This window comes from Balaenoptera musculus, chromosome 10, assembly GCF_009873245.2.
Source record: "Balaenoptera musculus isolate JJ_BM4_2016_0621 chromosome 10, mBalMus1.pri.v3, whole genome shotgun sequence".
Classification (NCBI taxonomy): Eukaryota; Metazoa; Chordata; class Mammalia; order Artiodactyla; family Balaenopteridae; genus Balaenoptera; species Balaenoptera musculus.
In genome coordinates, this window is record NC_045794.1 from 28,435,840 (window position 1) to 28,449,757 (window position 13,918).

Consider the following 13,918-nt stretch of genomic DNA (forward strand, 5'->3'; position numbering starts at 1 on the left):
AAACCACATCTCTCCTCCACCTCAGTCCCCTCTCCCTTTGTCTTTGGTAGTAGTGGATGAGGGGATCACTAACTGTGACCTCTTTGCCTCCTCCCCAGCACAGAGTTCACCGTCACGTTCCACACTGAGCTACGGTCCAACTCTTACCTGTTGCCTTGGCTACCCTCAACCCACTTAGCCCTGCCAGGTGACTAAAATGACGGGAAAGTAAGGGGAAAGAAACAAGACCCTACAGAAGGAATGATAACCTTCCAGCCCGATGACGAAAATCCCCAACCAGTGCTCGTCTCCCAAAGCAACAAGTGACCCTCTCACAAGGGACTCTTAAAACCACGCGGCCAGCAACTTCCGGAATCCATCTCGCGCGCGTCAACAGCACAACAGGCTGCACATAGCGCAGGTGGTAAAAAACCCTTTACCCCAAGCATGACCAAAACAGTGGCTCTGATACGCTCCCCACCCCCTTTTGAGAAAAATCTGTCACCTGAGACTTCTTTCCACCTCCAGATTTCTGAAGGTCGATGTGTTTCCTCCACCCCACCCCGTTTTTTCCCCCCAAGTTTCTTGAAGGGGCAGAGAGGGTGCCTGTGTTGGGGGGTGTATGAGCACGTGTGTAGAAAGGATTTATAACCCCTTGCCTCTGTTCCACGTAAATCTGTATGTGCACTGAGCCTTACCTGTCGCGTCAAAAAAATGGGATCCATAATCCCTGCTGTTGGGCCAACGTTGTCATGAAGCCCTATGAAGTCATATGTATTAAAGGGCTTTGCACACTGTCAAATGCTAGACAGCTTGCGGCCGCGGGTTATCCCTACAGGGATCTTTTCTGCTCTCGAGGGCCAAGGCAGCCCCATTTCCAACGCGGTTCTTTGCGTCCACGCCCGGATTCTTCCGCCCGGCCCCTTCCCCAAGCCGCGACCCACCACCCGCGGTACAAGCTAGGACAGCCAGAGTCCGGGTGGCGAATGGCCCCCGCGGGCAGCGCTCGGCTAACAGTCGGACGCCGCCGCCCGCGCTCGCCCCTCCACTCCGGGAGGGAGATCGGAGGCGTGGGAGAGCTGAGAGAGGTGGGGTGCAGGCGCCTGGGAGCTAGAGACGGCGCCGGAGGGTACGGAGTGGACCGGAGAAGTGGAAGAAGCCGGGCAGATGGAGGCGAGGAGACAAAACCCGAACAATCCACACTGGAAGTCGCCAGGAGCTGACCAGAAGGAAGGAGCGAGGTAGGATAGGAAAGCGCAGCGTCCCAAAGATGCGCCGGCGCCGCACTGAAGGCTCAGGACCCGGGAGCTTAGAGCCGAGAGGACGCGGGTCCCAGACGACTGGGGGGAGGTCGCGAGCGGAGCCCTCCCCAATTACCTGCGCTACTTCCGCCCTGGCTGCCCCTGTCCGGGGGGAAGATGCTCGAGCATTTCTCCCACTCGACCTGGCCCGCGAAGCACAGCTCGGTGACGATGTGCAGCGCCTTCTGGCACAGGCTGCTCACTCCGTCCTCCTTTTGGAAACTCATCGTTTGGCCTTGTTTCCCCCAGTTAGCCGTCCTTTCCCCTTCCCGTTACCTCTGTGCTGGCCCCTCTAGCGCCCTAAACCATAACCGGCCCTCGAGGACTTTGGCCGGAGAGCGCGCAGCTAAAAGGCGGCAATTTAGGAGCCCCAAGTTGGCCCCATGGCGGGAGCGGAGGGCTCGGGAGAAGGCGGAGAGGCTGGGGCGGTAACCGGGGCGAGGCAGAGGCGGCAGCGGCGGCTGCGAGGTTTTTGCCAACTCTCACGCGGCGCGAACGAGCCCAAGCGAGCTGGAGAGAGACCCGGCATGGAGTGCGGAGGGGAGGGGGTGGGAGACGTAAAAAAACTAAAGCCCTCGGCTGCTGCAGCGCTTGTGTTTCTGGCGGGTGCCTGATGGGGGCGCGTCCAATCGCAGCCTGGCGCCGGCCCGGTGACCCCCAACAGAACGCGCCGTCCCCCTTCTTTAGTCCCCGGGGGAAGGGGGAGACCATGGGGGAGGGGCGGCCCGGCTCCCCTGCTGGGTTGTCCTGTTGAGGCTGGGGATGCTCTTCTGGGGGCACAGGAGGGCGAGAAATCTTGGTTTTCTCTGTACCTTTTTCAGCCTCCGTACACCAATCCCCTCTTCCCTCCAACGTGACTACGGATGTGCTCTATCCGGTTCTACTTTTCTGAAAAGTCATTCCAACTGAAAACAAACTGAAAAAGTTAAATTGAAAAAACGAGTAGATGAGTAATAAAACTAGATGTCTATAGAAAGAAGACATCCCAGGAAAGCATTTTAAAAATGATTGTTTAGAGACAGAATATTCAACCCAAGAGGTCTTTTTATTACTAGTAGTGAAATTCACCATGAGGTACATTTACTGATTACCCAGTTCAGTTTTTCTTTATGCATAAACAAACTGAATAGTCAAATTTTAATTGATTGCCTTTTTGATTTTTTCTTTATTAAACTTAGGATATCCCAAAACAAAATATGTTATTTGTATTAATATTCAGTTAGGATTCTGTCCACTAATCTGGAATTGGCGATTGAGACTGCATAACCTGAACCCATTTATCACCCTTTCAAGTGACTTAAATACTGAAAAAGACAAGCCACAGTTGTTAAAGGGGAGGAGGGTTAATTTCAAATCTGTCACACACACCACTGCTTAACCTGAGGAAATTGTTTTCAGGTGTTTATCTCAGTCGAGGAGATGACTGAGGGGCTTGGACTCATAATTCTCTAATGCAAATGAATGATAATCACTAATGGAGCTAGAGCTACAAAATAATGCTAATAAACATGTGCCACAAGTTTACAGGAAATGCATTTACATTGCTTTTAAATTGTTTTCAGGCTGAGTTTGATCCCATATTATAACCTGAAGATTGATTTAACCTTTGTTAGGTAAGGATTCTTTACTTTAGAAGTGGAATATCCTGAATTTGTTCTTGTTAAGGAGGAAGACATTTCCCCCTACCCGTCTTGATTCTTCAGGCTGGTCTACGAATTAAATTGATTTGAAGCAAATCAACAGGAGAAAAAATATGTATATAACATGTATACAGTGGGAGAGACTCAGGAAAAATGAGTAACTCACCATAATGGCTGCAACCCTCACCTTAAAAGCCCTCTTCAGCTAAAGGCAAAAAAGGGTGTTGGGGGTAGTGGTTTGGTACCTCGAAGGGGAGGAAGGCAATTCACATGGAGATGGGAAAGCAAATGCTTGGTAAACAAATGTGTTCTCGGCCATATGGAGACAAGAGAAATTTTAACAAACAGACCTTGCTAGGTTCCTCCCAGTCTACAAATCTAGTTCATACAATAGTTACCTATGATGATAGCTCCCTTCCTGGACTCCTCTATCTACGTTTTTTTAGGCAGCTAGGAGGAAGGTCGAAGTTTCTTCCTGAGTCTTTTTGGTACTGTTGTTTTCAGCTCAAAATAATCTATATGCCAAAGAGACATTTTGGGACAGCAGGTTTTGCTCCCGTAGAATAGGTTGTTTTATTTTAAACTGTTTGACAGTTTGTGATAAATTATTTCCTCTGTAAGGACACTGATAAAGCTTACTATAAATATTCAGCATAACATCCCAGTAGGGAGCATTTATTAGTTGAATCATTTTGACCTGATTCATAGGACAATTGGTATAACTAGGACTATTTTTATCGTGAATTAAGAGAAAGTAAAATCTGCAGGCTTCATTTCCTTGTTTTTTATTTTTAATGCACATCGATTTAGGGTTTTTTTTTTTGGATCAGATTGACTAAAGAAATAATTTCCCTGTGATTTAAAAAAATCTTGAATATCCACTATGTTTAAAGATAAGTGTTACTGAACAAGGGCTCCTGTGCTGATGTTACAGAAAGCCAAACTCTGACAGTGGGTGTTTGCCGCAAAGTAAGGATTTATTTGCAGGGCACCAAGCAAGAAGAACAGGCAGCTTATGCTCAAATGGCTTTCAGGCAAGGGTTTTTAAAGACAGTGTTAGGAAAGAAGGTCATAGGTTGTGTGATCAGCTTGTGGACATTCTTCTGATTGGTTGGTGGTGAGGTAATAGGGTGATGTTTTGGAAACCTCAACCTTCTGGTTCTAACCAGTCTGAGGCCTACATGCTTGTGGTCAGCATGTAGTCACCATCCTCCACCTGGGTGGGGGGGGTCTTAGTTTCTACAGAATAACTTAAAGATACGCATCAGAATGTATATCTATCTTCAGGAGGAACTAGCAGTCCTGTGACTCTATTGTCCTAATCATTAACTGCTTGAGCCTTCTCTTTGGAACTTAGTGAAGACCTTGAAGACTAATGCCTTTTTTTCTACAATCAAGAAATGGGGGACAGAGAGGAGATTCTGTACTCAGGAAGGCCCCTCAGGGTCCTGCTCAGTTTCATAAGTAACAGATTTTAGTAAGGCCCTTTCCAATTGTCCTTGCCCTCCAGTCCTCCACACTCTAGACTGACCCATATGAAACAACTTGTAATGTAATGCTGTGTTTTCATATTTACTATATGAGCTCTTGTGTGGGATGACCAAATCAGTGATTTTATACTACTTACTTGCTTATGTGGAGTAAGGCAGAATGTCTCTCTAATGACCCTCTCATGTTTGATTTCAGTGTTAAATATTATTAAGTAAGCAAATTCTGAAAATAACTTTCCTGGTATTTGTTTATGCTGTTCCTACTATTTGGTTATTTATTACTATCCCTACTGCTGTGTTTCCACAACAAGCAGAGTTAATTTCACTTGGATATTCATTTTACTGAATTCATTTGTCTGAAATATTTTTGCTTTCTTCTAAAATTAATACCATAAGGATTTGATTTATTTTAGGCCATCTAGAGATGGCATCTTTAGGCTATCTCACAGTTCATTAACAGGTGGGTCAAGTCAGGATTTTATGTCACTTATTAAAGCTCAGGTAAGAGTTTTGGGAAAGTAGAAACTGCATTGAAAGTCATTTTTTTTCAATGATGAAGGATAAGATGACAAGAATTTAAACTCACAGTCTTTAAATTTCTTTGCCAACTATTTTAATAAGAGCCTAATAAACCACACAATACAGATTTTCATATACTTCCTCACCAACACTCTGAAGGAGTTGCTAAAGTAGTAAGGAATGGGAGAACAGGTTAGGCTGACACTTACTGAACACCATTTGCTGTGTTAATGTGAGGCATTGATAGTCAAAAAATACAGGCTATAAGGGTCTTTGTCACAGCTTCCTTCTGAGTGACATTTGCATTAAGTAGAGGAGGAATTGGTTTGGGGGGGAAGATCCTATGAGAATTCCTGTGTGAGCTAAACTAGCCTCTTGAGTGGTAATTTTGGACATTCAGTATTCCCTGATTTCCCTGCTTGCTCAATGCTTTTCCAATTCTTTCTTTTTCCTCTTCCCATACCCCTTTCAAAATATGGAGGAGAGGGAGTTATCGTCTCAGGTAGAGATCTACCCGAGGTATTGGTGGATTTTCTGAGGAATTCAAGCCCAACCCTGGGAGACAGGACTCTTAGATCACTCTGAGGGACCACTCCAAAAATGTAAGGGAGGATCCAGGATATATAGGTGTTTTTGCAACAAAAACCAGGTAGTCTGAACATAAAAACATTACTGTTAAAGAAAACCAGATATCTTAAGTTAAGGAATTTGGCACTTTTCTATATATGGGAAGATGCAAGAGTCTGGGCTCATTGAAATCATTCCTTTGATATGCACCTTAACTATGTGGGGCCAATATTCTGTGTTTTCCCATCCTGAGTCTCCTCAGGGTGCACCTTTGGGGGGGTTGCTGCAGTGATTGACTGCTTGATGGCAGGCATCCTGTTTCTATCCTGAGTTCCCTCAAAGGCTCACCTTTGGGGTGGCTGCAATGTGATGGCTTGATGGCTGCAACACCCTTTGTTTACTGATATGGCAGTCAGCATTTTTTTTCATTCAAATAATTTCAAATATTACTTGATCCCAAAGACAGGAAGTAAGAGAGTGAGTAAATGAAGAAATATCAGAACAGCTGAGCTCACTCTGAAAATGAAGATCAGAGGCAAATATTACATTTTAATTTATTTAAAGCTTTACCACATTCCTTTTCTGTGTTCTATAGTAGCTCAGGTTCATAAGGGCCCAGTTCTAACTTCCTGTACATGCTTGAGCCTTCTCTGTATTTCTTAATTTGGAGAATGGCATCGTCATTCACACCCTAGTGGTGATGATGATGACCAGATTTCTGGCTTGCAGGCATGGGTATTGCTATTGAGAAATCCCATTCTATTCTGGCTCCAGATCCTTTTAATCAATCTGATTCATCACTCTGGAAGGTTTGGTGTCTTCTCTTTTTCCATTGTGTTCACTTGTTCATTTATCCTGACAGATATTCAGTGAGCATTTCAGAGACTCAATTTTGAGAAATTCTACTGATTTATTCCTTTGATAATCCTTTGCTTTCTATTTTTCTATTTCTTTCTATTTCTTGCACCTGTCTAGAACTCCTTTATGTTGGATTTCGGACCGCCAGGATTGAATCTTTTATTTTGTTATTCTTCTGCTTTCCATCTCTACCACCCCCTACTCTTTGCAGTTGAAATTTTGGGAAATTTCCTTGACTTCATTTTCTTTTTCTAAAGAAAATTGAAGTATAGTTGATTTACAATGTTATGTTAGTTTCTGTTGTACAACAAAGTGATTCAGATATATGTATGTGTATATATATATATTCTTTTTCATATTCTTTTCTATTATAGGTTATTACAAGTTAGTAAATATTGTTCCCTGCAGTATATAGTAGGACCTTGTTGTTTACATATTTTATATATAGTAGTTCATATCTGCAAATCCCAAACTCCTAATTTATCCTCCCCCTTTCCACTTTGGTAACCATAAATTTGTTTTCTATATCTGTGAGTCTGATTCTGTTTTATAAATAAGTTCATTTGTATCATACTTTAGATTCCACATATAAGTGATATCATATGAAGTTTGTCTTTCTCTGTCTGATTTACTTCATTTAGTATGATAATCTCTAGGTCCATCCATGTGGCTGAAAATGGCATTATCTCATTCTTTTTTTATGGCTGAGTAGTAGTTTACTGTAGACATGTACCACATCTTCTTTATCCATTCATCTGTTGATGAACATTTGGGTTACTTCCATGTCCTGGCTATTGTAAATAGTGCTGCTATGAACATTGCGGTGCTTGTATTTTTTGAATTAGAGATTTATCTGGATATATGCCCAGGATTGGGATTGTTGGATCATATGGTAACTCTATTTTTAATTTTTTAAGGAACCTCCATACTGTTCTCCATAGAGGCTGCACCAATTTACATTCCCACCAACAGTGTAGGAGGGTTTTTTTTTCTTCACACCCTCTCCAGCATTTATTATTTGTAGACTTTTGATGATGGGCATTCTTACCTATGTGGGGTGATAACTCATTGTAATTTTGATTTGCATTTCTCTGGTAATTAGTGATATTGAGCATCTTTTCATGTGCCTATTGGCTATCTGTATGCTTGACTTTCTTTTATGAACTTTCTATTAAATTTCTACAATTTCAGCTATTATAGTTTTAAGATATGCATACTTTTTATTGATTGTTTTTGTTTCTTATTTCATGGACATATAGTCTGTACTTCTTTTCAGACCATGTTAATTGTTATCTTTAACTTTCCTCCACTGCTTCTGTCTTGTATATTTTCCCTCTGAATAACTTCTTTTTGCTCTAGTTTTATTGAGATATAGTTGACATATAACATTGAATAAGTTTAAGATGTATAACATAATGATTTATGTGTATATTATGAGATGATCACCACATTTTAGTGTATCATGAACTGTAGCAATGTAAGTATTAAAATACCAAAAGTGTGGATTAAAGAATACCATTCCCTCAATAGAAAAGAGAAAAAAGAAAAAAGAAAACTACAAATAGTGATTTGGGCTTCGAGCTATGCTTTCATTTTGTGAAACTGGTATGTCAATAAACCAAAATTCATGCAGATCGAATGAGAGACCTAGAATTATCCATTAATGATTTGCAAAAAAAAAGGCTTGTCATCTATTACACTCTCATTTTAGTAAATGATCATCCAGGGGTTCTTCCATCCAAAAATTTTACTACCTCTGAAATTCATTTGTTCTGTCACTAGAGAACTCTGACTAATGCACTCTCTTAATCTCATCTCAGGTGGTCTGTCTCCTAATCTTGATGAGCTACTCTTGTCCCTTTAATCTTGCCTAAGGTGGTTTCTTGGCTGCTCCTCTCTTGATTAACATCTGCTTGAATGTGCCCTTTGGAACTCAGGGAAAGTCATGGAGGCTGGAGTCTTGCCTACAGAGAAATGGGGAACAAAAGGGCCTCCATGCCGAGGAGCCCCACAGGGCCCCACTTGGTTTCATTACCCCCTTTTCTTTGATGGGGTGACGACTGCTCTGACTACTTCCTGCTGAGATGGGGTGTAGTCCTGCCTAAATTTGGAGGAATAGATACCGAATTAGAAATATTTGAGTTTCAAGTCCCAGATCCAAGTCTTATATGATTAAGATATCAGTCCCTTAGGAATAAGCCTGAAACCCGGTCCAGACTTGGCACTTTGGAGAGACTTGTAGCCAGTTGTTTTCAAACCATTCCCTGTATGGAGAAAACCCATTAAGGCAATCCTGAAGACCTGGAAATAGGAAGCTGACCACATATCTAGCAGTTAAAATTATTGAAAGAATCAGCATATGAATCTATAGTTTTGTAGTAAAAGGTATGAGAAAGGATAAGAAAACAGAATTTTCATTCCATTTGTCAAAACAAATAATTTCCCAAAGGGTGAGATGTCTGCTTTTTGGGAGTCTGCTCACTGGCTGTAGGCAGGCTTGGCTGGTTTATCTCTGGCAATCTTCTTACTCTAGTGTGATGTACCCACAGTTTTACTCCATGCAATTTTAGAGAAGCGTGACTAGTAATAAGAACATCATAGGGTCCCTTCCATTTTTCTTCAAGCTGCTGCTCAGGTCATTGCTCTTTTTCACACTTTCAGCAGCCTCTTGTCTCCCGGCTTTGGAGGGATGTAAGGAAGCTTCCAGGTGAGGGGAGACCCAGATTCTGGCAGAGGCATCACAACATAAGGTGCTATCTTTTCTGCTTCCCCAAAATAATTTCTTGGAGGAGGAAGTCTAGGGTGGTCCAGGCAGGAGGAAGAGAGGAACATCCTCAAGGCAAAAGTGCAGCTGCTAAGGCTGTCCCTCTTCCACCATCTATTCCGGCCTCAGAGTCCAGCTGCTGGGATGGTGGACAGGGTATGATTGGGGCTCAGCCTTTCCAGGCAAGGGTCCCAGGTGATCTGGCCTTCAGGGACACCCCTGGGACCATCCCCAAGTTGGTCCCTTCATGGTTGCCAAAACTGTTACCCAAAGCTCAGCCTCTCTTTACACTGGTGCCAAATCAAATCTTGGAGACAGAGTTTTGGGTGAAGTAGAAAAAGATAACTTTATTGTTTTGCCAGGCAAAGGGAGACACACCGGGCTTCTGCCTCTAAGAACTATGTGTCCCTGAATAACTTTTGTTTGTTTGTTTGTTTGTTTGTTGTTTTTCATGTTGTGGGATTTTCTCAGGTGTCTGCTGATAAAAATGACTAGATGTAAATGCTCTCTATTTCTATTTAAGAACACTATAATATGGAGTTGAAATGCATTAATAAGGCTTACAACCAGTGAGCTTCACTGAAGGATGATTCAGTGTACTTTGAAGTGGAGCATCCCAAAATTTCAGAGAAGGACAATCTAATCTTTCATTAGAGATGTGGGGTAATAATTAAAGTCTGTCTGCTTTTACTTAACCATCCTTTTTCTGGTGCCTCAATCTGCCCTCTTGAAATCCTGTTGTCTTGTTTCTAGATCCTTTCTATCTCCAGGGAAAAACCCTTTTATTTGCAAGATTGGAGAAGTGTAATCACCTGACCACAAGAATTTTATGGGTGGAGACTTGAGCCTCAAGACATTTAGAGAATTACACTAACTCCTAACCCCACCTTTTTTAGCCCTTCACCCTACCCCCAACTTCTGCAGAATCAGTACAAGGTATCTTCATATTTGCGTTTTTCTGAGGCTCTGTGAGGTGATGCATTAACTTCTCATTTTTTATCTGCCTCTAGAGGTTTAAGCTCCCTCTACTCAGGACGGCAGTTACTACTCCACCTTCTTCTATCTTGGAAAGGTATTGACATTTTTTGTCAACTCCTGTGTCCTCTCCTATTCTTTTTATCCTATTGGGTTTATAGCCTTTCATTGCTGTATTGTCATTTCAGTGTCATTTCAAGAGGGGTAGGAAAACATATCTTCAATCCATCATGTTTAACTGTTTAAAAGGACAGTTCTGATTATGTCATCCCAGTGCTTCCTCATTGTGCTTTAGATATATAGAATACCTTGCATGTGGCCTGTAAAGCCCTACCTGACTTGACCTCTGCCTATTTTCTTTGTTCTCTACTGAATTCTTTGACTTTGTGCTTTCTTTTTATTCTCTATGTCATAATTTAAATTGAATAATTAATTTGATATAAACTCTAGTACATAGAGAACTTTTCTTCATTCATTACTGCTCTTTTCCAATTGCCTTGTGCTGTGCCAGCAGTAACAGTCATTTGATAAATATGAATGAATGAATAACTTAATGTATGCCATTTGTCAGCCCTATTGCCTTCTTTCTAGTTATCAGAAATAAAAACCTTTAATTACCTGTTTCAGAAATACCACAGTAGAAAAGGTATTCCATGCAAATGGAAACAACAAGAAAGGTGGGGTAGCAATACTTATATCAGACAAAATAGACTTTAAAATAAGACTATAACAAGTGACAAAGAATGACGTTACATAGTGATAATGGGATTGATCCAATAAGAAGATCTGATAATTGTAAATATATATGCACCCAACAGAGGAACACCTAAATATACAAAGCAAATATTAACAGACATAGGGAGAAAATGACAGTAACACAATAGGAGACTTCAACACCCTACTTACATCAATACAGATCATCCAAACAAAAAATCAATAAGGAAACACTGTTCTTAAACAACAAAATATAAGCAAACCAAATTCATCAATACATTAAAAGGATCATACAACATGATCAAATGGGATTTATCCCAGGGATGCAAGAATGGTTTCATATACGCAAATCAATCGATGTGATACACAATATTGACAAATTGAAGAATAAAAATTGTATGATCATCTCAATAGTTGCAGAAAAAGCTTTTGACAAAATTCAACATTTGTGATAATAACTCTCAACAAAGTGGATATAGAATGAACATACCTCAACATAATAAAGGCCATATACGAAAAGCCCACAGTTAACATTATACTTGATGGTAAAAAGTTGAAAGCATTTCCTCTAAGATAGGAAGAAGACAAGAATGCTCACTCTTTTATACAACATAGTATTGGAAATCCTAGCCACAGCAGTCAGACAATAAAATGAAATTGAAAGAATCCAAATGAAAGGAAAAAGTAAAACTGTCAGTGTTTGCAGGTGACGTGATACTATGCATAGAAATCCTCAAGAAATCATTAAAAAACTACTAGCATTCATCAATGAATTCAGTGAAGTTGCAGGATACAAGAGTAATATAGAGAAATCTACACACTAACAATGAACTATCAGAAAGAGAAATTAAGAAAATAATCCCATTTACAATCTTATTAAAAAGAATAAATCTAAGTAGGGAGGTAAAAGAGCTGTACTTGGACAACTATAAGAAACTGATGAAAGAAATGAAAGGTGACACAGGTGGAAGCATATGTCGTGCTCATGGATTAGAAAAAATGTTGTTAAAATGACCATGCTACCCCAAGCAATCTACAGATTCAGTGCAATCCATATCAAAATACCAAGGGCATTTTTCACAGAACTAGAAAAAATAATCTAAAATTTGTGTGGAAACACAAAAGACCCCAGGTAATCAAAACAATCTTAAGAAACGAGAACAAAACAGGAGGTATAATGCTCCCTAAGTTCAAAATATACTACAAAGCTGTAGTCATCAAAACAGTTAGTACTGGCACAAAAACAGCCACATAGATCAATGGAACTGAATAGAGAGCTCAGAAATGAACCCAAAGTTATATGGGCAACTAATCTATGACAAAGGAGTCAAGAATATACAGTGGGGAAAAGACAGGCTCTTTGATACATGATATTGGGAAAACTGGACAGCTACATGTGAAAGAATCAAACTTTTGCACAGCATATACAAACATAAACTCAAAATGGATTAAAGATTTAAATGTAAGACCTGAAACGTAGGCAGTATGCTCTTTAACATTGGTCTTAGCAATATTTGTATGGCTGTGTCTCCTCAGGCAAGGGAAACAATAGGGAAAATAAGCAAATTGGACTACATCAAACTTAAAAGCTCTTGCACAATGAAGAAAACTATCAACAAAAAGGAAAGACTGCCTGCTGAATGGGAGAAGATGTTTGTAAATGATATATCCAACAAGGGTTTAATATCCAAGATATACAAAGAACTCATACAACTTAATGTCAAAAAAACCCAAAAAAACCCAATTTAAAAAATGGGCAGAATATCTGCATAGACATTTTTCCACAAAGGACAGACAGATGGCCAATAAACACATAAAAAGATGCTCAACATCACTAATCAGAGAAATTCAAATCAAAACCACAGTAAGATATCCCCTCACACCTCTTAGAATGGTATTATAAATAAATAAATAAATAAATAAATAAGTTGGTGAGGATGTAGAGGAAAGGAAACCCTCTGCACTGCTGGTAGGAATGTAAATTGGTGCAGCCTCTATGGAAAACAATGTGGAGGTTTCCCAAAAATTTAAAAATAGAGCTATAGAAAATTAAATAGAACTGTTTGCATGATCTAGCAAATCCTCTCCTGGGTATTTATCCAAAGAAAATGAAAATACTAATTAGAAAAGATATATACACCCCTATGTGCATTGCACATTATTTACAATAGCCAAGATATGGGAGCAACCTAAGTACACATCAATAAATGAATATATATATATATATAGTTATGTTACTTAGCCATGAAAAAGAATGAAATCTTGCCATTTGCAACAACATGGATGGACCTAGATGGTATTATACTTAAGTATAATAAGTCAGACTCAGAAAGACAAATACTGTATGATTTCACTTATATGTGGAATCTAAAAAACAAAACAAATGAACAAGCATAACTAAACAGAATCAGAACTACAGTTAGAGAGAAGAAACATTGGTTGCCAGAGGGGAGGGGTATAGAGAAAGGAGAGAAATAGGTGAGGGAGATCAAGAGGTACAAACTTTCAGTTACCAGAAAAATGAGTGACAGGTATGAAATGTACAGTGTGGGGAATATAATCAATAGTTATGTAATATCTTTGTATGGTGACATATGACAACTAGACTTATTATGGTGATCATTTAAAAATGTACAGAAATATTGAATCACTACATTATGGGCTAGGAACAAACATAGTGTTGAAGGTCAATTACAATTCAGAAACAAAGTGTAACCAACTAACTAACTAACTCAGAAAAAAAGCAGATTTGTGGCTAGCAGAGGCAGAGGGTAAGGGGAAGAGGAGTTGGAGGAAGGCAGTCAGAAAGTACAAACTTCCAGTTACAAGATAAGTAAGTACTAAGGATGCACTGTATAACATGATAAAGATAATTAATACTGCTGTAAGTTATAAATGAAAGCTATTAAGAGAGTAAATCCTAGGGTTCTCAACATAAGGAAAAACATACATTTTTTCTATTCCTTTAATTCTGTATCTATATGTGATGATGGAAGTTCACTAAACCAATTGTGGTAATTATTTCATCATGTATGTAAGTCAAATCATTATGTCATACACTTTAAACTTATACAGTGCTGTATGGCAATTACATATCAATAAAACTGGAAG

At 40.1% G+C, this 13,918-nt stretch overlaps 1 protein-coding gene across 1 annotated transcript in view; it reads right to left on the bottom strand.

Annotated features, from left to right (window-relative positions):
• The window catches only part of SYT10 (synaptotagmin 10), a 76,298-nt gene extending 74,455 nt beyond the window's left edge, over positions 1-1,843 (bottom strand). Inside the window, exon 1 of the mRNA XM_036866605.1 lies at positions 1,357-1,843. Coding sequence (XP_036722500.1) covers positions 1,357-1,507 — 151 coding nt within the window. The 5' untranslated portion in view covers positions 1,508-1,843. The remainder of the gene's footprint in view (positions 1-1,356) is intronic.
• Between the last annotated feature and the right edge of the window lie 12,075 nt (positions 1,844-13,918).